Source organism: Lepidochelys kempii, chromosome 8 (assembly GCF_965140265.1).
Source record: "Lepidochelys kempii isolate rLepKem1 chromosome 8, rLepKem1.hap2, whole genome shotgun sequence".
Lineage (NCBI taxonomy): Eukaryota > Metazoa > Chordata > Testudines > Cheloniidae > Lepidochelys > Lepidochelys kempii.
The window spans coordinates 83,624,867-83,649,164 of record NC_133263.1 but is presented as its reverse complement, the minus strand read 5'-3'; the positions used below and the strand labels follow the sequence as shown (position 1 = coordinate 83,649,164).

Genomic DNA, 24,298 nt, shown 5'->3' with positions numbered 1-24,298 from the left:
TTGAAAGATTCCCATTGACTTTAATGGTTTAGGATTGGACTGCATATTATATAATAGCATTCATCTAAGTAATTCATTCTGTCCAGAAGTGTCTGACTGCCTTCTCCCTTTCCAACAGTTTGATGCAGACAGGGACGAAGAGGAAGTTTTCTATGACATAAGCATGGCAGTTGACAATAAGCTATTTCCTCCCAAAGAGGCAGTGGCAGGTGAGTTACTGTACAAGCAAAAGAAACTGTTTACTTTCAACATCCAATGTAGCAGTGATTTCTGTTTTTCATATCCATCAAATATTAACGAAAACACTGAAACAAACTCTTGACTACTTCCCCACCCCCTCGAAATTGCTAAAGCTGAGGTGATATCTTTTATTGGACCAACTTCTGTTGATGAAAGAGATAAGCTTTCGTGCCACACAGAGCTCTTCTTCATGTCTGGGAAGGAAATCGTATGTTTCACTGTTTGAATGGGCAAATATTTGGAGAACTGACATAATTGGAATCAGCATGGCTTGGATATGAGATCTCTGTGGGGGACCATAGAAAGGCACAAATTGGGTGTGTCACCCACAGAACAGGTTGCATTCAGTGGCTCTACAGATCGCGTAGACCCACATAGCCAAAAACCCATTGCAAGAGGAGCAGCAGGCAGCATCTGCTACTCCTCCCAGTACCCACATTAGCTGTCAATGAGCTCCGCGACACATGTTGGAGGATTTTTCCCCCTCAGCCCTTCTGTATTAGAGTGAATTTTCATGTGAACAGGAACCTTGTACCTGCCTTTGTCCTCCTTCAAAATAGGATTCAAAAATGAGGTAATCCCGTCTCCAGACTAAGAGCTATCACTTCATTAATTAGCCTTTTCTCCATATCAAACATGGGCATCAGACCAAAGAGGTTACAGTCAGTTGGGTACCTCTCTTTTTCAGACAGCGTGTGAGGATTAATAAAATAGCAGGCAATTAAAGGCTCTTTGCTTATTTCAATAATGTTTGTAAAGGTAATTAGCCCCAGTTCATTTTGTCTTTAAACTATTACCATAATTGCAGATGTAATTTGGTTCATAGTGGCTAACAAACAAGACATTATTTTCTGGACACATTCATGGCTTCACATCATCATATTTGATATGCCAAACCTTGAACTACTCTTACAAGATCCATGTGCAACCACCTATACAACAAATATTTGGAGAAAGAAAGCTATTCAGTGTGCTCCTAGATGATAATGATATTCTTTTTCATTGTGGATTCCTGAGATATATTGACTGTTGCCAAAAGCAACAACCTGTCATGAAATTCCACCACTAAAGGTTGCAATAAATTTTGTATTAGAAACATCTTACTGAGAGAAGAATGGAACTGTTATTCTAATACCAATCAGTTCTCTCTCTTTTTTTTAAATTATCTTTCCCTGGAAGATGACTTTCTAAGTTTCAGAGTAACAGCCGTGTTAGTCTGTATTCGCAAAAAGAAAAGGAGTACTTGTGGCACCTTAGAGACTAACCAATTTATTTGAGCATAAGCTTTCGTGAGCTACAGCTCACTTCATCGGATGCATACCGTGGAAACTGCAGCAGACTTCATATATACACAGAGAATATGAAACAATACCTCCTCCCACCCCACTGTCCTGCTGGTAATAGCTTATCTAAAGTGATCATCAGGTGGGCCATTTCCAGCACAAATCCAGGTTTTCTCACCCTCCACCCCCCACACAAATTCACTCTCCTGCTGGTGATAGCCCATCCAAAGTGACAACTCTTTACACAATGTGCATGACAATCAAGTTGGGCTATTTCCTGCACAAATCCAGGTTTTCTCACATCCCCCTCACCCCCATACACGCACAAACTCACTCTCCTGCTGGTAATAGCTCATCCAAACTGACCACTCTCCAAGTTTAAATCCAAGTTAAACCAGAACATCTGGGGGGGGGGGTAGGAAAAAACAAGAGGACACAGGCTTGTTTTTTCCTACCCCCCCCCCCAGATGTTCTGGTTTAACTTGGATTTAAACTTGGAGAGTGGTCAGTTTGGATGAGCTATTACCAGCAGGAGAGTGAGTTTGTGTGTGTATGGGGGTGGGGGGATGTGAGAAAACCTGGATTTGTGCAGGAAATAGCCCAACTTGATTGTCATGCACATTGTGTAAAGAGTTGTCACTTTGGATGGGCTATCACCAGCAGGAGAGTGAATTTGTGTGGGGGGGTGGAGGGTGAGAAAACCTGGATTTGTGCTGGAAATGGCCCACCTGATGATCACTTTAGATAAGCTATTACCAGCAGGACAGTGGGGTGGGAGGAGGTATTGTTTCATATTCTCTGTGTATATATGAAGTCTGCTGCAGTTTCCACGGTATGCATACGATGAAGTGAGCTGTAGCTCACGAAAGCTTATGCTCAAATAAATTGGTTAGTCTCTAAGGTGCCACAAGTACTCCTTTTCTTTTGACTTTCTAAGTATTTCTCTGACTTGAAATGCTGAAATGTAAGACTTATTAACTGAGTTAGACCATTCTTCAAAGAATTTCATAAACTAAAAGGACAATTTGTATTAAACCTAATTTTTTTAACCATGTAGACAAACCTAGGTTTCACAGAATTTTTTAAAAATTATTTTTATGACAATGTCAAATGTAAAAAGCGCAAATACAGTTGTTCTTAAAAAGATATATTGTGTGAGGATATTTGAGCCAGTTTATGGACTGCAAATAAAAATAATATTTAAGTTTGTGTGGGAATATATTAATACATTTCTGAAATACAAATGGTCCAAACAGCTGCTTAATTAACTTGCATCAATGTGATTCTGCTACCTTTTAATGGCAAATTAACAGCAGTTAAATTTAGACAGATCAGCATAATTTGACTCAATGATATAAATGAATATAATAAATTAACACTGGGGTACATTTCTGTGCAAGGATCCAGACATCTGTTATACGTAACCGCCCATGAGTTATACCTCGATAATAGTTTTTCACTAACAGTTCTGTGCAAGTCAGCTTCATTACAACAAAAGATGGGTCAAAATTTGAGCCAAATCTTTACTAAGAATGAACTCTCAATTTACAAGATAGCATAAATGCTGCCCTATGTGTTGAAGATGCAAAGTTTAGCACAAAAGCAAATAGAATTGTCTGAAATACTTTCTTCCTTCAATAACTTCTTCCTCTTTGTGGAGCTTATTATTTAGCTAAGGGAGCTCCAATAAAGAAGTAAACTGAAATCTTTAAAAAACTGTAATAAAACCCTTTCCATTTTTCCCCTTTGAAAAACACAGTACACAAGAAAATTAACTGATTTCTCCCCAACCCCCATAAACACGTACATGTCAAAACTGAAGGTATTTCAGATTATAAATGCACCTTTTCAGATCAGGTCTTAGTTTTTGCATTCTGTGACCCCATTCCAGCATAGCATTTAAGCATTTGTGTAACTTTAAGCACATGAGTAGCCCATTGAAGTCAATAGAATTATTCAGATACCTATGGATAGCTTTGATGTAAACTGTCATGTGCTTAATGTTACGCAAGCATTTAAATGCTGTAATGGAATGGGACAATGGAATGCAAAATGATCCACACCACCTAAGGATGTACCCCTTTGTGTTAACCATGTGCTAAAGTGCTTTGAGGCCTATATCTGTGTACAAGTTTAACGTTAGAAAGAAAGATGCAAAAAATAACAACATGAATTAAACCTTGTTTATGATTGCAGGGTATTACCAGACCACTGCTATATATAGACTAGCCATGAACATGCACTGACATTTTAAAGAAAACATTTGACAACTCTTTCTTCATCCACTTATTTGCCTGGTCCTGAGTTCAGAATTCTTTGTTTCCCCATTCATACTGATGACAGCAACACCAGTTTAGCATAAGCCTCCTGAAACTTGGTACAGAAAGTTTTAAGCAAAGTTGGGTTGAGACTTAGAACATCCACCCTCCCCCTGACTTCCCCCACATCTTTCAAGGTCTTCTGGTGTGTCAGTGGCAATTCCCACCCCCATCCTCATCACTTCCATTATTATTATACAGGTTGAACAACTGGCCCTCTCCCACTCCCATCCTCCTGAGTGAATGGCCAAGCCTGCTCTCTTCCCCTACCATCCCTGTAGTAGCAGGTTTTAGTGTGGGTCCAGCAAGTTAGGTGTGCTCCCCCTTACAGTACAGTTAGACTGGCAAACTACCTACCTCATTCTCCATTGGTACTGCAGCAATGGTATCCAAAAGCTCCACCAGGCCCCTACTGCTTTTCCTTATTCTCACAATAGCCTGTTACTACAGTGTACTGCAGGGCATCTCTTTTAGGTTTATTTCATTTCACTCACCAAAAGTACAGCTCTCTGTAGAATATTCAGAGAGTGACAGATGGTTTTCCTTTCGCTAAGTTCTCAGTGAAAACAAGAAAGAAAAAAAACCTCTCAATTTATCCTACCCTTTCTTGAACCTTGCAAAAGAGTTGGGGCTTCTGCAGTGAAAACAAGCCTCACAGTTCAAGTTAAAACTGCCATAGACAATTCACCATGTTAAAAGATACAGAACTATTATGGCTTTTCTAGTTTAAAATATATTATGCGTGACCGTTAACTTTCAGCCCAATCTTTACATTAAAAGTTTGTGGTAGTCTATTTCCCTAAAAAGTACTTAGCTTCTAAATCCAATATTTAATGTTAATGTTCCTAGTTAGGGAGGAGATACACTGCTCACAGTAGATAAGGAATATTAGTGATAGTTAATCAAATATTTTACAAAAGTGCCTTTAAAAATAATTGGCAGTTCAAGGTAGATCATTCTCAATCAAGATTCAGGTTTAGTTGAATTATATACATTATCTACCTTGGTGTAATATTAAGATTGAGACTTCAGTTGCATAAAATACAAGAAACTTAATTAAGCTTCTCATAGTAACCTTAATTCTGTCCTCTTGCACCTATCTATAAAAACAGGTATTTTCATTAGAAGCTCACAGAACACCTATGCCAAGGTACAGAATGCAGCACAGGTGCATCTCTGGTTATAAAGATGGGGAAAATGTAATCCCTTTCTACTACATTAATATAACAAATTGTTAAAGTGTACAAGAACATTTTTTTTAAAACCCCACACAAACAGATGGTGGGCCAATCCATCCCTGGTGTAAATTCCATGAAGCCAACAAGCTACATCAAGGATGAATTTAGCCAATTATAATATGGATAGCAAATTAAACAGCATTGACGTAATCTCCTTTTACAAAGCTTTATGGTTTTATTCATCATGCTATCCAGTTCTGCTCCTCATGTTCTCTCTCTTATTGTTCATCTCACCACCTACAGAGATTATTACTATGTAAATGTTAAAAACAAACAAAAATAGCTGATGCTTAAATGGGTTGGGAACTATGAAACAGTAAAGCCTTTGGGGACAGTGAATGATACAGACAGCTCTCCATATACACTGTAAAGTAAGGATTAGCTTTAATAGCGAAAAAACCATTTAATCAAAAGATTAGTGGCAGTGTTAAGACTATGTGGTCAGTAGTACCTGTTCTTCCGAAGATATTTTGCTGCATGATCACACATGCAACCCACCAGAACAGCATTCCCACTTCCCCATCCATAACCCTGACTGACTGATGACAGCAGGTCACAACAAAAAATATATTTATTAGCTGCTCTAGTGTTCTTCACTGCTCCCAAATTGGTAAATGGTGCTTAGGCCCTTTGCAGGCTTCTTGACAGCTAATTTGTAGCTGCAATCTAGAATGGACTCAAAATTTGGGTCCTAGATTTTCTCATTATTTGGAGTTTGTTATAACGTTAGGGTTTAAAATTCTGTAAATAAATGGTGTGATGACAAGTTGAAAGTTAAATAAGAGTAGTAAATTTTGTTTTTAATGAGTCTACTGAAGTGATAGCAAAAAATTAAAAGATATACTGAGTTTATGTTATCAGGAACTCAAATCATCTTGTAACAATGTGCCCTTTGAAACTTTCACAAATCCCAAATACTGGTGGGCTGTGATGAGCTATGAATGGGGCTAAATTATTACTCCAGTAGAGGGTACAGGGAACCCTTCCTTTCCCCAGAACACAGGGGACTGCCATAATCCATCTGCCAGCACTGGGGAGTTGTTGCTGGCAGAACTGGTGGTCCCAGAATAGATGTTTCTGGGATGCAGGTGCTAGGGCCCATGGCTCTATCTTGTATGTTGGTACCTCTGGACTAAGAGATTGACAGATGTCCTACCATACCAGTTTAGCCTGGGACACCTCCAGCACCTCTGGAGATATTGAGCCTTATTTTTCCAGTGCCCTGAAGTCATTTACACCAGAGCAAAGCAAATGTAAAATGCAACCATTCCGATTTACTAGTATACACAAAGTAGATTATGTCTTTCTCAGTCTATTGAGTACCATTAATTTATCTCTTTGTGTATAAAATTATTTTATTCTTCACCAACTTCATAGTTAATTAAAATTCCAGTAACATTTTTGTAGTGCATTACACAGTGTACAACACTTTGCAGAATACATGAAAGGCATTGTAATTTAGACAGTATACTAATCACATTAGAGATATCTTTTAAAAGCTACAACAATCCTAATAATGAATGGTTAAAGAACCATCACACTGATTGGTATTATTTCACATACAAATGACTCCTTGGATAGGTTTTGTTTAAAAAAAAACAAAACACATATATGGACAACGAGAGAGCCAGATTGAGATTGGAAATATAACTATGTCCCACCATGTGAAGTGAAAACTGCCAGTCCATGTCTGAAGTTTCATTTCCTTTCATACTTTAGGGCCAAATGTACTTGATCTGAGTCCAATTCTGGATTCTGGAGATATCGCTGATACCGAATTTGACTTTGAAGACCAGGTAATTGCTTATATAAGTATCTCTTCACACACACCTGCACTCATACCCCCTCATACCCTAGTCTCTTCACTCATTGCTTTCTAGTTTATGTATATGCTGTGTTTTGCCTGAGCAAGACGGATGAAATGAATATTTACACTTAAGGGCTTTTGTTGTGCCATGTAAGCAAATATGTCATAGTGAAGTAGCTATCTGGTTATGGGACAGCAATGAAGATTACTTTGGAGTTCAAAGCCCTATTCTCCATCCCTTACATTTTGCAGTTTTCTCCATGCAATTCAGAATGGTGGCACATGTGGTTCTGTTACAGACAAACAGAAGTCTGTCATGCTCAATTTCCCTGCCTCTCTAGGTGTATCCCATTTTGAGTAGGAGCAATGGTTAAACATATTTTAGAGAGGAGTTAAAAAGAAAAAGGTGTGGAATATAACCAAAACCAAGCAAACACATTCCCCACTTAACAGTGTTTATGTTAAGAGCAACCCTCCTATTGCTAAACTGTTAATAGCAACTGCAATCTCATTCCTATTGCGGGATCAAATTCAGACAGCCTTTTCCAAGTCCATGGAAAAAGAGGTGGTCAGATGGTGTGTCACCCTACTCCTTAACCCATGGAGGTATGAAAGGGCAGGACCTAGAGTCAAAGGATGGGCTCAGCCTGTTTATAGTATGTATATGCCCTGCCCTAGTTTTCCCTCCTCTCTCACAGGCTACTCCTGCCATGGCAAAGCTAGTCTGGAAGGGACTATGCATAGAGCCACAGCCTGTCACAGTACAGGTCCACACTAGAGTTACAGTATGACACTCATCTGTTAGAGAAATGGAAAAGGGCATGAATAGTGTCCTGTTAAATCTTCGCTGAAGACTCTCTCCCTATTGCACTAGCATATTTTAAAGTTAGATTTTTATAATTCTGCCTTTCACATTTTCATTTCCTCATTTGCATATTTGTTCTTGGGTTTTCTTTTGCCAAATCTGATGGAAACACCTTCAAAGTCTAATATATTCTACCCTCACTCCTACTCCAGTTTTACTCCCAGTTCTTCCCTTTAACTGTTCTTTACAGCTCTCCCCATTCCCAGCTTTTGACTCTCTCTCACTTCTGTACATCAAGCAGCCTTGCTCTCCCTTCCAAACCTTCCCTAAAGCACACACTTCCTCCAGTCATTCCTAAGCTGGCCTCTTTACCAATAAGCTCCTTAAGTTTCCTTTGTTTTTTCCTTGTCTTGTCCCTAACTCTTTAGGGCAGGGAGAGGGTCTGTTAGCATTGTAATGCAGAGTGTACCATTGTAGTACTATACAAATCCATAAAAAAATAATCATGCATTTTTAATTTTTAAATGACGGATGTGTGTGTTCCCTTGGCAAAGTATGAATCCCTGGAGAAACAGCATCCCTTAGTCCACAATCTGTGTACATAAAACCAAATTATTTTAACTGGTCCTTAAAAGTGCAGCTCATGGTTACAAAACAAGATTAACAGGAAAAAGTATATGAACTTGCTAATTTCATAGTATTGGGTCATTGCATGTATGGTTGAGTTTGGAGGCAGAGGGTTAAACTTATTTGTTTTTTAGCCATATGTTTTGTTGAGAAGGCTGATATGAAACCTTATACAATTCATTAATTGCAAGTCTTCCTCCCACTGCTTGCGGTTGACTGTCATTCCTGCCCAGAGCAGCAAATTGTCAGGTTGGCAGAGAAGCAAGATTATTGTCAACTAGGGAAAGAAGGAGAGGAAAAAAGCCGATTTGAAAACCTCCTAGCCATAAGCACCAGAAACATCTGGTGCAGTTTTAAAGCAGCTCATTGATAATGACTGCCTTAATCAGGTAGTGGGAATTACTAATATGGCCATTGATTCAAAGGTCAGGAAAACAGGTCAAGTAAAAAAAATAAAACCCACAAGACAGATTTCTATTGCTGCTTATTAATGATCTTTGTTTCTCTAAATCTGTGATAGGCATTTTATAGAAATGCATAGAAGAAACCCAGTTCTATCCAGAAGCACTTACAATCTAAATTTAGGCCTGACACAAATGAGGGAAATATATGAAAGCAAGGAAGAGAGAGATTAGGATAAGGGTTACAATCATAAAACCATCCAGTTACTCAGTGAGTGTACGTACACATCTGAAAGACTAAATTAGAAATTATCCTCAATAAAAGAAAGTAAAATGAAGTAGATTACTCGACTATGTGGAACTGCTTGTATTCAGTGCTGGAACACATTTTGACTAGGACAGTAACTTAATATCCCAATGATTTACCACATGACAGATTATTTAGTAATTGTCTCAAGCACCAACACCCTCTACAGTGGGGCTCTCAAGTGAGGTAGGCATGCATGTCTAGTTACAAGTGTGTCATGTGAGGATGTTATTGCATAAAACAGCTATCAGGAGGAATGTGAGGGCTAAGTGAGTTGGTTTCCAAGCAACCTTATGCAGCTGAGCTGCTAATATAATGGTTGAGATTTAGCAGAACATCTTGGTAGCCACTGAGCAATTAGAGGTAGATGCATTTGTGGGTTACTGCTATATGGCATGTGCTGCTTTCATTGCGGCAGATCCTCAGCAGGGACTGTGCAGCACTTGGCTCAACTGAAATGGAGGTACAAATATGCCCTTTGCACCCACTAAATTTGGGGGGGGGGCTCTGTGTCAGGATGGTCCGTGAGGTAAATTAGGGCAGCCTAAGGACTTCATTATTTTATGCCACTTGCTAATGGCCCGCCAGGGGCTATTCTGGCAGCCAAAAATTCTCTCACCCACACACACCCTGTTACTGGCAGCCAGGAGGGTGAAGTGGTATAGGAACCTCTAGGACTATGCCACCCAAGGATTCCTCTACATAGAGGAGATCCTCCAGTGTACAGCTGTGCTGACTTCAGCACTGCTTTGCTCCACTGTGCAAAGCAGCATTAATTGCAGCTCAAGATCTGGCTCTCTTTTTTGTAGTTTTAAACTGATTCTGTACATTTTACACATTTATAATGTAAATTAGAACAAATTGCTTATAATTAATCAATAAACAAGCTGACTGTTCCCTGCTTGCTATTCACAAATGCTTTATGAGCCTGAATATTTGCACCTCAGTAAGATCCCAAAACATTGTAAGGCAACACAAGGGAGGCCACCTAAACTGCAGAAATTTACAAAAGCAAATTTCCAGATAAGAATTACATTTCCATTTCTACTCATATCTGGAACTAACAGGTCTAACAAACAGATTCTGTGTCAGAGTTGGTGTAGACAGGTATTTTAGAAACACTGTTTAGAGAACAGTTTTGAAAAAAGACCACACAGTGCATCCAGCTCATAATGTCTTGTGAAAGAATGAACCAAATTCCACTTTGTTGCTTTACCCATATTTTTTATTGATTCACTGTCCCTAAAAAATCTCAAGACGACAATTTTTAGGACCATTCAGATCTGACTATTCCTCTTCTTCTGGGCTATGATTTCTAAGCCTGTCAAAGGGTAGATCCAATTACAGAAGTCATGCACTGCATCCTATGCCAAATCATGATGTCTGAACTGCAGCAGCTGAATTCCCTTCCTTTGCCAAAAGTCTTTCTAAGCTGGCGTCCTGATGGGCAGATCTTGGAGTTGATGTATTCTGTTTAATCAAACATTTAAATATAAAATACCTCATGTTGACATATACTAGGACTGTAACAATGGGCCTGCCAGAGGGGTATAATGCCCTTGTAGTGTTGTATATAATGAACTAGAAATAAAAAGACATTTATTGTTAAGCTAGAGGAGCACTTCAGATCCTCCACATCCAAAATATTGCTCCTGAAATTTTCAAATGTATTCATTAGATTAAGTCAGAACTCACTCAGCTAGAAGATCATAATACAACAATGTGGAAGAAGTGATTTATTCATAGTTCTTCTCATTTAGAAATGTTTTACTGCAGCATTTAAAACTGCAAGCTTACTTTAGAGTTAATGAGTATTTAAACTCAACAAGAATATTCCCAAGCTAATAATTTTATCTTCATTTGAGAGAAACCGTATCTACAACCTTTTAAAGCAGAAACTCCTTGTCCTAAACTTAAAATGCTCAAACATCTCAGATTCACCCTTATCTTCATTCTCCATCTAATTTGCAACCATAATTCCAGAATGAGATTTGTGATTCTTAGGTTTCTCACAGAGATATCTTTCTTCAGCGACACCATTTCCACAATTTCTATTTCAAAAGCCTTGGATCAAACAAAGCTCCAGCCTATCCATTGCTCCTCATCTAAGCACCAACCTTTAACTTCTATGTTGGCCTCTCTTTCTCCATTAACATCTTTTAATATCCCATGCAGTGAACCAATTAATCTAATTTGGATACATTACTCTCCTTTGATAATAAATCCAAATAGAAGGTTGCATTATTTAAGGCAATCAGATCTAGTGAAACTGCATTTACTTCACTGAAGTTAGTCCACTATCATACCTGGTACATCTCCCGAAAAAAACAAAACAAAAACAAAACCACCATATGGGTAGGCATGGACTTCTACATGGGAAGCATTCCTAGCAAATGGAAGAACTACGGTTGGATGTTCCAGCCTCCTGCTAATTCCCTGCAATTAGAGGAGGGGAGGAACTGCTGTTTAGTCAGCCAAGCAATTAGGGCTCCTTTTTTAAGGGAAATGATGGCACTTAATGACCCAACTGAAAAATAGAGAGCTGGAAAAAAGCTCCTGCTATTTCTACTCATACCAGGACCCCATCCTTGGTTTCTCATCTTTGGAGGTGACAGGATTGCTTATGACAATGGAAATATATTTTTATAGTATTCTCCCAATTTCTAATAACAATATTTCTAAAAATGAGTATTTCTATTATCTGTTTTATTTAATAAAGAAATATTTGCATTACAGACAATGCAGGTGTGTGCATCTGCACGTGCAGTCTTTGATAACAGAATTGCTTTCTGGCATGGCTATGTTGTCCTACTGCTCACTGTATTTGGTTATGCTTACTGCTGAGTTCCTTGGCCTTGCCAGAGAATTAGTTGCTATTGTGCCATTTGATGCTAGGACTCAGACATGTTTTATCTTTCAAAATTCAGTAGTTATTTTGGAGTCTATCATTTGGTCCAATTTGAGTGCATTCAGGCCAAACAAGAATATAGATTAATTGGAACCAGTGAATCATGTCAAAGAGCTTCAGAATGAAGTAGCAGATTATTTTCTTGTGAAAGGCAAAGCTTTTATGGATGGCTTCAACCAGCCTGCAGAGTAAGAATATGCCCTCATTAGATAAAGAAGAATTATGTCTAGAAAATAGGTGGAAGTTTACAATCTGAATACATGCTAACAAAGCAAGAATTAGTGAAAAACAAAACAAAATAAAAACAAACCCTACACTCCTAATAACCTAGGAGAACATGCCTTAGTCAAGAGGATAAAACCCAGACGGACAAAAATACTTTGAGGAAAAATTTTAAAAATGCTGAGTGCAATTTGCACACATATTTTTTGCCACAAAATAAATTGCCAGCTCAGATGCAGGTTTTTTTCCCCACAGCAAATCACCTGATTATGAGTGCAAATAACATTTACAAAATGGAGATGGCCAAGTATGTTTAAGATAAAAGAAAAAGTGTCAGAAATATATCAAAAAATATATCATGAGTTCAAGCAATCTCCTGTATTAAGCAAATTGCATAACCTGATCTTTGCTGCAAAGGAAAAATGTTTTATAATTAGAAAACGTTCCAGAATTACTCAAAAAGCAACAAAGAAAAGAAGGAGGAAATAGAGGGAAAGAAACTCTCTCAAAAACAGAATTACATTCTACTAACCGAAATAGCAAATTCTTGATTAGAACGTATGGCAACAACTCTTCAAGAGGGCTACAAATAAATCTGTTAGTCTTCAAGGTGCCACCAGACTCCTCGTTGTTTTTATGGCTACACTATCACTTCCAGCCCAGAGTATGTAAAAAATTAGGTTTTAGGATATGCAAATATAAACAGAAAGGTATCAACTCAACCAGTGAAAAACAGACTCCGTTGCTACCAGGAGTAGAGCAACATATCCATCCTGATCCTTTGTCATAATTTAAAAACTCAACTGATAATGTCCAAGAGAGAATCAAAATGCCCTGGAAAAAATCCTGGTCAGTACTGTAGCAGAACAATTTTCAAAAGGTGAATAGACAGCAGTGAATTCAAATTCCCTTTTAACTATGGATATCAAAGATCTTCTCTCTGCTTCTACCCATATTATCTCATTTGTCACATTATTTTGTCTCTCAGTTCCCCACTTCTGGAAGGCAAGACCCATGGGAATAATCCAACACTACAGAGATGATACTTCAAGGGTTGAAATTAGAACATGACAAAGAACATGGTTCCCACCTCTATCAGCTATACAAGAACTTTTAGTTTCCACTGGGACTTTTACATCAGTCCTTCAAGATACGCAGTGATTAAATTATTTAAGAGGCTGGGTCAGACTGCAGGAGAATACGCTATGATTTTTTAATCGTACTCCAGGACATAAAGTACTTAGTAAAGTGGCAGTGGCATTCACATATGCTGTACAGCATTAATCATAAGGAATCTGACTTTAAAATATGACCATGAGCATCCAGAAGGTCACGGTCCTCCAGGTTTATCAACTCCAATGTTTTTGTTATGGTCTTTTCTCCTTCATTGATATGCAGTGGCATCACTTCAGATTATAGATCCAGATTCTGCCTTTGGAAGGAGAGAGATTATACACTGGAGGACATGAATGTCAATAAGGGGAAATGAACATTCAAATCACAGCAGAGGGTCTAAAAATCTGTCTTAACTTTAGGCAGATGAAACATGCTTAACAGAAATCGACTGAAGCCAGTGCACAATCTGTTCATTTTGAGTTGCCATGGAAACTGTCCTATTAGGGGCTAAAAAAATCAGTTCTAGAAACAAAAGAACTGTAGTTTGCCTTGAACAAAGTGCTGCTTTAATATGCTCAAAACTAAAAGTTGTTTTGGTGCTTTTATTTCATTTTGTACATCTTTCAGGATTATTCAGTTATTTCAAAAGGGTACATTCTATACCATAAAACAAATCCTATAGCTCCATTCTTCCTTATGCAGGTTATTCCCATGTAGGGGAATAGAAATGCCACTAGGATCAGCCTGCAGACTATCCTTGGAATTCTTCTGTCAGGAACAGAAGTTTGCTTCCCCATACGTGGAAGACATGAGGCTCCACAGCCAAACCCAAAGGTCTTAGTGGAGATCTGCCAGAGACAAGGTGAAACTGCCTACTACTACCCCAAGCTAATTGCCTACTGGAGCCATATTATCAGGGGCTTCCTAGAATACCCCTCAGTTGGAATGTCATTGCATGGAGGGAAACTCATGCAGGTTGCTGCAGATTTAAACATCCACAACTTCATTTTCCAAAAACCACTTGCATTTTAGGCCCCCCAGATTCTGTCAGCATCAATGTCGTGAAGTTTTGTTCTGTGGCTTGTGGAGGGGCAGGAGGGCAAATAATCCAGTCCCCCTAGTGCCTCTAGTTTAGAAGCTTAATGGCTTACAAAACTCTAATGCCTCCAGGTATTAATACTGGGGCAGTGTACCGTCTCCCAATCTTTAGTATAGCATGCTTCTGTGCAAGTATACTTGAGCCTATAACCTACAGGTGCCCAGTTCTCACTCATGCAGAGCTCCCACTGACTTCAAGATAGCAATTACAGCAAGAGCAGGCACCAGTTCACTTTGAGCAATTCTTTGAAAAGAAATGCATCAATACAAACTATGAACTTTGGAAAGATGACTGGTGAGCAAGCTCTATTTTATAAAGAATGTTAATGCTCATTATTCACACTCACACCTATTTGCAAATCTATACAATTACTTTTTAAACTGCAGTGTCTGCACAAGTGCTATTTTACTCTACTGGGTACAAAAATTGCTCTTTAAAATATTTATTCATATTGTATCAAAGCAATAGAATGGCTCCTTTGGGTACAATGTATACGTTTTAAAAAATCCTTTGCATATTTGCCTGAGAGTCAGCATTTGTCATCAAATGCATCCTTCCTCCAGCTCTGCATCCTACATCCTCTCAGTGTCTCCTCCTTTCTGAGTTACATGCTTTTGCAACACATTTTAGTAGGGTTAAATTTGCCTTTCCATGCCCTTTGGCCAAGGGAAGTGTGGAGCGGCCTGGTTTGAGAGCTCCTTCCTGGAAGGTCCTTCTCCAGGACGGAACTGCATGAAAATCACACTCAAAAGAAACTCTTTGTTTTATAAAGAGTTATAAAAAAGTAGATAGAAAAAGGATTTAATACACTGTAAATGGCTGTCTCTACAATATCTAGATTTATACTTGGCCAAAAGATTCACTAGATAAGGCTTTCTCAGTTTCAGAAGAGAAAACAACTTACATCTTTCTAAGAGCAAATTCTAGGATCCGATACCTTTTATCACAAACCCTACATGCAGCCGCCTTTTCCTGTGATGCCCCCCATGTCCTGGTATCCAGTGTCTTTCATGCAGTAAACAATTAACATATTACAAGGGCCCTCTTTTCTGCAGATTTATTTCCTGGGAGTACATCTCTCCCTACCTTAAACCAGTCTGTCTGGTGCTCTGGGAGTGTGTATCTGCTCTTTTACACATGGCCGGTGAAATCTGGGCTCAGCTATTCTGTGATAATAACCAGTTATATTCATCATCTTAAAGGTCTTCTATTCCAGGAGGTGTTTACTCATCATCTGGACATACATGCTGTCAGAAAGCCAAACTCTCCCACCACCAAACCTTTTTCTGTAGTGCCAAAATATAATTGAGAAATTAAAGGAGAAGGGAGAGAGGTTTGTACCTGGACAGTACTATTTGAGAGCCATAGGTAAATAATACATAGTGTTATGGGGAGTTGTAAGTGGGTGAGGTTAGAGAAAAGCTGGCAGAATGTGAAGTGAAAGAAAATGTGGTTTTGGCTGGGTACTGTTTATAGCACGATCTAGTAGGAAGCAAACGTGCATGAGGACTGTGGCTGCATTAAGGACTGTTGGATTTAAAAACCATGTGCTTTTGCCTCATTGTATTTGGATACTCCTGCTCCAGTATTATTTTATCTTTTGAGTTCCACTATTTTAATCTTTCATTATACACATGGATATGAATAGAGGGGGGTACATTTAAAACAAAAATTAAAATGATTAAAACCCCCAAGAAAATTAAAAGTGAAGGTTATATTCTGTCCTTGACTCAGGATTTTGGATCTTTTTATTCTCAAAACTACATGAGTTCAGGCGTCCACTTTGAATTTTCTGTCTTTTTTAGTTTGCTTCATAGCTTTGGGGCTTTATTTTTCAAAGCAGGTTGCTATTTTTCTGCTTTAGTTCGACTTTGTGCCCAAAATATACAAAAGCATGTGTCCCCTTTTGGGAAGGACTGTTTCTGAACCAATAAAAGTTTCTCAGATAATAGTGTCACATTAAAATAGGAGTTAAGTTTTAGAATTTGTGGCCTGATTTTCAGATGGGCCAAGTACCCCCAGCTCCATAGGACAGTATTTTATTTAAAAACAAAAAACAAACCCCAGAGCAATATGGAATGTAATAGCTTTAAAAAAAACACACACCCAAATTCTCAAATAATCTTCCCCAACTGGCCTGAACTCTTTCTCCTTTATATAAACTTTCAATACAGAACTTCTTCTTTCTTCTTTCCTGGAAGAAAACTCTAGTGGTATGCAGTTCTCAGGCCCATATGCAATCACATAGAAGCCAAAAACCACTTTCACCCCTAGATCTCTTTCAGGTGCTTTTCATATTTCAGTTTTCCACTGAATAGGTTATTATCATATTATTTTCCCCTAGCTTATTTTTTCCAGCTTGAAACCCATTGTAGTTTTCTGTCAATATTTCTCCTCTGTCCCTCTTTGTTTTATTTCTCCATTCCCATTATTATTTGCATCTTCACCCAATTGATCATCTTCTGCAGATTTCCAATGTGCTGTGTAGTCCCTTTATCACAGAAGGAGGAGTGTTTCTGCCAGCATAGGAACACCACATCCTGGAATGACATTAGCTACAGTGAGAGAAGTAATCTTCTGTCAGCATAGATGTGTCAAACACTGGGGTTTTTGTCAGCATAGCTATGTCAGGCAGGGATGTGAAAAAACACAGAAGAGGGCTTCTGGCAGCATAGTTAATGTCAAGGGGGATGTTCCTATACTGGCAGAACTCCTCCTGTTAGTGTGTATCACATCTACACATCAGGCTCAACGGGTAGTGATCAATGGCTTCATGTCTAGTTGGCAGCCGGTATCTAGTGGAGTGCCCCAAGGGTCGGTCCTGGGCCGGTTTTGTTCAATATCTTCATAAATGATCTGGAGGATGGTGTGGATTGCACCCTCAGCAAGTTTGCAGATGACACTAAACTGGGAGGAGAGGTAGATACGCTGGAGGGTAGGGATAGGATACAGAGGGACCTAGACAAATTGGAGGATTGGGCCAAAAGAAATCTGATGAGGTTCAACAAAGACAAGTGCAGAGTCCTGCACTTACGACAGAAGAATCCAATGCACCGCTACAGACTAGGGACCGAATGGCTCGGCAGCAGTTCTGCAGAAAAGGACCTAGGGGTTACGGGGTTGGATGAGAAGCTGGATATGAGTCAACAGTGTGCCCTTGTGGCCAAGAAGGCCAATGGCATTTTGGGATGTATAAGTAGGGGCATTGCCAGCAGATCGAGGGACGCGATTGTTCCCCTGTATTCGACACTGGTGAGGCCTCATCTGTGTCCAGTTTTGGGCCCCACACTACACGAAGGATGTGGAAAAATTGGAAAGAGTCCAGCGGAGGGCAACAAAAATTATTAGGGGACTGGAACACATGAGTTATGAGGAGAGGCTGAGGGAACACTGGATGTTTAGTCAACGGAAGAGAAGAATGAGGGGGGATTTGATAGCTGCTTTTAACTACCTGAAAGGTGGACCAAAGAGGATGGCTCTAGACTGTTCTCAGTGGTAGCAGATGACAGAACAAGGAGTAATGGTCTCAAGTTGCAGTGGGGGAGATTTAGGTTGGATATTAGGAAAAACTTTTTCACTAGGAGGGTGGTGAAACACTGGAATGCGTTACCTAGGGAGGTGGTGGAATCTCCTTCCTTAGAAGTTTTTAAGGTCAGGCTTGACAAAGCCCTGGCTGGGATGATTTAATTGGGGATCGGTCCTGCTTTGAGCAGGGGGTTGGACTAGATGACCTCCTGAGGTCCCTTCCAACCTTGATAGTCTATGATACACTAGTAGCCAGCATAGCTATATCGGCATAGTTGTGCCAGCATCGGCTCTACAGGGCAACCATAGCCTTTATTGCTAGACTTCTAGTGAGTTTCTAATCCATAATACAAAGGTTTTAATTCAAGCCAATTTGAATTAGTTTGTCATTTAAGATTTTGTGAGGAACAAATGTGTTGTTAAAATCCCTTTACAATTAGTTGTTTAACATTGATCTGTAGAGTCTATTTATTTTTTCTGAAGATACTGCTAATTGAATATAAGTAAGGATAATACTGGCAAATTCCTTATTACTTCCTAACTGTCCATACTCCTTTTCTTTTCTTTTTTTAAGGCTAATTTAAAAACACCCTTTAGGAGCTCAGATGTCTTAAAATCACTACTGGCTTTTAGTCTTCCAGATATATTAATGATCCCAGGCCAAATCTGGTACTAGTCTTTAAAAGAAATAAGAAAGAGAAATGATAGCAATTACTACTTGATCATCTAAATTCAATCCCTTGAAAAACAATAACAATGAGGAGCCCGGTGGCACCTTAAAGACTAACAGATTTATTTGGGCATAAGCTTTCAAGGGTTAAACACCCACTTCTTCAGATGCATGGAGTGAAAATTACAGATACAGGTATAAATATATATTGGCACACGAAGAGAAGGGAGTTACCTTACAAGCGGAGAACCAGTGTTGAAGCCCAATTTAGTCAGGGTGAATGTGGTCTACTCCCAATAACGGATGAGGAGGTGTCAATACCAAGAGAGGAAAAATGGCTTTTTTAGTGAGCCAGCCACTCCCAGTCCCTATTCAAGTCCAAATTGATGGTGTTAAGTTTGCAAATGAACTGTAGGTCTGCAGTTTCTCTTTGAAGTCTGTTTTTGAAGTTTTTTTGTTGAAGAATGGCTACTTTTAAATCTGTTATTGAATGTCCAGGGAGATTTAAGTGTTCTCCTACTGGCTTTTGTATGTTACCATTCCTGATGTCTGATTTGTGTCCATTTATCCTTTTTTGTAGATACAGACTAACACAGCTACCCCTCTGATACTTTGTAAAACAATGGAATTTGATTTGCTTCATTGTCCACATACTGCAAAGTAGTCTCTTATTGCTCCCTTAGTGCCTTTAGATACTTGGACCAGCAGCCCAAATATAACTTAAAACTTCTTGAAGTTGCATGTCTGTCAAGGTTACTTGTAGCTGGAGTAGACTTTTCTGACACTAGTCTGTATGCATCTACAGCATTCACAAATGCCTTTATAGGTCAGCTCTGAGTGGGTTGCAGGGCTCCAATGCAGAGTGTCTGCTACTACCAGATTTTTTCCAGGAAAGTAATTTGCAATTGGATTGAATCTCATTAATTTTATCAATAGACGCTGGCATTTCAGTAGTGCTTGATTCAGGTCTTTTCCATTGATGAGCGTTACAAGCAGTTTATGGTCTGTTATCAGTATAAAAGAATCCAATCCACAGAAACATGTAAAAGTTTTCACATGCCCACATGCTTCCCAGGCACTCCTTTCCAATCTGTACATATCATTTTTCCTGTTTCTTTGAGTATGCGAGAGAAAAATGCAACAACATGGATCTGAGTGGAAGCCAGATGCAACAATACACCATCTAAGCTATAGCTGCTTGCATCTGCATTGACCATTGTGGGTTTGTTCACATCATAGTATTTGAACTGGAGCTGTTGAAATCATTTTTACCTTTTTGAAGGCAAATTTCTTTATTTGGCTCCAAACCCACTATGTATTAGACTTTAATAGTTCATCCGGTGGTTTTCTCATTGTAGAAAGGTCTTGTAGGTATAAACCTAGGTAATTCACCTTACTGAGAACACATCTCAGTTCTGGTACATTTGTTGATGCATTCAGTTCTTGAATTGCTTTTTCTTTCTCATGGCTATGACTGATTTAATCTTTGTTTATTGTCTGCCCCTCAAAAAACTTGATTTGGGGTAGGTGGAAAATACACTTGTCCTTGTTTAGCTTCCATTCAGAATGACTAATTAGGGGCTTAAAACTTCATTGAGGGTTTTGTTGTGTTCTTCCATCCAAGACCCATATTGTCTATGAAAAGTGCAACTCCATTTGTGTTTGTGAACTGTTTTGTCATCTTTCTTTGGAAAATTTCAGGTGAACTGATAATCCCAAATGGTAATCTTCAAAAGCAAAATTTCCCAGAGTGTGTGATAAATGTGGTCAGTTTAGAACTCTGACTAAGCAAAATTTGCCAGAATCCACTTGAGGCATCCAGCTTGGAGAACACTGTAGCTCCTTTTGTTTGGGGGAGAAAATCATTCAGTATTGGGAGGATATATTTTTCTCACAACAGCTTCAATCAGTATTTAAAGATCCACACATTTATATTTTTCCATTTTTCTTTATAACCAGTACCATTGGGTTACACCAATCTGTTGGCTCAGAGATTTTCTACATAGTGCTAACCTATTCCATTCTCTTTAATTCAGTTTCTACTTTATGAAGCCATGGGATAGGAATCCTGCAAGGTGTGTGTAGGCTTTGTGGTTCAGCAATGTCTGTTGATGTTTTTTGTATTGGATCTCCTTTCAAAAGTCCAGTATCACCAAATACCCCATCGAGTTCTTCAGCCTCTCTTACTGATGCTCATCATGGCTGCCACACTGCAGTTGAGAAGGTTGTTGGTCTTTGATCACATACAAAGACAAAAGCTGTGCATTCAGCATGTAAGTTTTCTGTGGTGAACTGGTCCATGCAGTTCAGAATACCTCAACTGCAAATCAAGGCTGTGTCAAGTGATTTCAGCTCCACGAGGGATTGAAGGTGATTGTAAATTCCTTCTGAAATGACAGTCACATCTGCTCTGGAGTCAATTTTAGTCAGTCTTTCCACAAATACTCATTTTAACTCTCCAGGCATGCTTGTGTAGTCACATGATGGAACCCAGCAACAATGGCTCTTATTCTCTCTAATCATAGTTCGCTCTCTCAGTGCTTCAGCATGGCAAACAGCTGCAAAATGACCATATTTTATGCATTATTACATATTTCACCTTTAGCTGAACACATATCTTGAGCTATGAAATCTTCCACATATTGTACATTCATTCAGAAAGGCTTTGTAGTTTGGCTGGAATTTTCCCCCCTCTCAGGCTCAGGAGTCTTATGATAATTACTTTTAGCAGTCATGCTGCAGCTGTTTAAAGCTTATAAACTAGTTCCTTGTTTTTTCAAGTCTGGCAAGTTTGTTTTGCTGCTTCACAAGTTCAGAATGCTTTGCTACTTGAATAGCTGTGTGAAGTGTCAGGTCTGCCTTTAATTGTAGCTGCTGTGAAAGACTGCCTGTCTCTAATATTTTCATGTTTTGCAGTTCCAAATATCACACTTTTCAGCCAATACATGCAGAGCTTTTACAAAAGATTCATTTTCTCCTTGTTCTTGAATTCTTTGGTGAAAACATGCTCTTTCATACACCACATTTCTCAAAGATATAAAGTATGCATCAAATATAGCCAGAACTCTTTCACTGAGATCTTTATGACTGTCTTCAGTAAAGGGAAAATATTTAAAGATATACTCTGCCTACCTTCTCATAGCATAAATTAAAATTTATATATTGTGACGAGACGGCCGATGTTCATATGGTGGGTCCTGGGCTTTTCTTGGGGGAGGCTAAGACACTACTCCTTATCTCTGCTCTTGGGTGCCGAGGGCCCCGCTAGTGGCCCAAGAAGATCATAGAGGAGGGAAGTGGGGGAGGGGTCTGGGTTTGCTCCTCGCTCTGAGTTCCAGCCCCTCTAAACCCCCTTAGGTGGAGTTACCCTCAGTCCTTAGACCTGGAGGGAGGGAGTCTCCTTGTCCTGCTGGGGCAGGGTCTCCCTTACTTCAGTTCTCTGGTCTTCACAACATACTTCCAAGCTCCAGTCCTCTCTCCTTCCTCCTCCTCCTATGACTGCCTGAAGCAGGGGGTTTCATTAGGTTCCTGACAGGGCCTTAATTGACAACAGGTGCTCCAATTAACCTGCAGCAACCTTCCCTAGTCTACAGGGAACCACGCTTTAATTAGCCTAGGGTTTATATATTTCCCCTCTAACACTCTACCACTTCTCCCTGGCCCTCCTGTATCACAATATATATATTATACACACACACACACACACACACATGTTTATCTCAAATTTTCTTATGGAGTTTTGTAGCAATTTGAAATTTTGTGAAATATTGTTTCCAGTCTGTCCATTCTGAAAGTCTATCAAAGATAAAATTCTCTGAGGCATTGAAGAATGGCATGTTGATGAGATCCTGCAACATTTGTTGTATATTTTCCCCCTTCTGTCCCCTTCTTCCTTCTGTTTCTGTTCCCTTCTGACACCATGTCATTTACACCTTGCACACCATAGACTTTTCTATCAGATATGGACTGACTACAGAGCTTCCTTCCCTGGGAGATGCACCAGAAAGGTGTTCAGGTTAAGAGGCATTAATGACCAGTCCATGGACTGGCACCGATCCCAGAGATCTCCTTGGTGCACAGTATAGAAAGGCAGTAAGCTGGTCCCTGGTATCAAAAAGATTGAGAAACACTGCTTTAATTCATTGCCAGGAATGGCTGTTGTGAATTTAAGTTTGATTTGAAGCACACATGTTCCATATTGTAATACTGGTCATTGAAAATACTTCTGGTTCTGGTTTAATGCAATTCTATTGACACAGGAAAGGAACTATAGATATCAGTGTCACCACTACAGTTGGCTACTCTACTTGTTCAGATGTCCAAAATTCATCATTGGATGCAACAGATAGCCTCTCTTCTTAGTACCAGAAAGTGAATCAAATAATATTCCTTCCCATTTTGTTGCTGAGGGATGACCTCTATGACTCTCATTTGGAGGAGAGAGAAAGCAGAGTAGTTTCTCATGAGGTTCCCTTGGAGCATTGGGAAGCAGATGCGTGGCTGTCATGGAGTGTGACTGTATAAAGTAACCTCTTTCAACTTTCTTTACAATTTCCAATGTTAGATTTAGGAGAGAAGAGCGGGACAGAGAGAACAAAGCTCTTGGAGGGCTGTTTGAAATCCCCCCTAGCATCAGAACTTTCCTTATGGAATGATACTGTTGAGTCTGTAGACATCAAGCCTTTTGGGGGGTCTGAGGTTGCTGTTCCCGGACTCAGACCAGGAACTCCAGTGTGCCTGAATGCTTTGTAAACTATGAGCAGATATATGCCTAGTAGATCACACCTACATGCATTTTAGATCATCAGATGAACTCTAAAACCACGCAGAATATACCTGAGACTGGATCATCTTGAAACAAGCAAGTCATACATCCAAAACTTCCCCTGCTGACAGCCACCTCATGATGCTTTCTGATTCTCAGGCAGGTCTCCCCATATTATTATTAATCCCTCGGAAGGTTTGGCATCCTTTGCTGATCTTCAGGGGTACCAGCTGCAAACATTTTGGATCTTGTTTTAATACTACTCTACAAACAACAACTATACAATAGACACAGAGCAGAATTGGCAAGTGGATTGAATTCAGAACTGTAACCTGGATTGCCTTGCTGCCGTAGCCTCCGATTTGGATGGCTCACAGACTGCCACCAGCAGGCAGGTCACTCCCAGATGTGTTTGTGTGACTGCAGCCTGCCAGTCACAGCCTGGCTCTCACCAGCCTGGGTTACACTGAAGGGTCATCCCAACACACTCCCAGTCTTTAATTTTTCCCCAGAAAAGTACGTCTTCTACAGTAGAACCTCAGAGTTATGGACACCTTGGGAAGGGAAGTTGTAACTCTGAACAAGCCATTATGGGATGTTCCTCAGGGTGGACTGCTTGGAGGGGGGGGATCGCAGCTCTGCAGTGGCTGCCCAGTGAGTAGGGGTGGGGAAAGGCAACTGGTTCTAGCCCCCTGGCTGCAAGGGTGATAAGTGAGGCATCTGGGGCACCACAGTGTCAGTGGGCACGTACTGCAGGCTCTGGCATTTTAAATCTGAGCTGCTCCTCCAGAGTGCAGCATGCAGGCAGGAGCTCGTGCTCTGGCTCCTTCAGCTTATGCTCCAGGCCAGGTTTCAGTAACAGCTTGGAAAGTTTCTTTCCCAGGGCTCTGAGCTTACAAGCTTGTCCCTCTCCTAGCCAGGGGGAAGGGAGAGGGGAAAACAGCATTCACCTCCTCCTACCTGTAAG

At 39.7% G+C, this 24,298-nt stretch overlaps 1 protein-coding gene across 1 annotated transcript in view; it reads left to right on the top strand.

The window, feature by feature from the left end:
- The window catches only part of AK5 (adenylate kinase 5), a 150,829-nt gene that overhangs the window by 76,419 nt on the left and 50,112 nt on the right, over positions 1-24,298 (top strand). The window contains exons 7-8 of the mRNA XM_073357295.1: positions 119-209; positions 6,799-6,875. Of these exons, the coding sequence (XP_073213396.1) occupies positions 119-209; positions 6,799-6,875 (168 nt within the window). The remainder of the gene's footprint in view (positions 1-118; positions 210-6,798; positions 6,876-24,298) is intronic.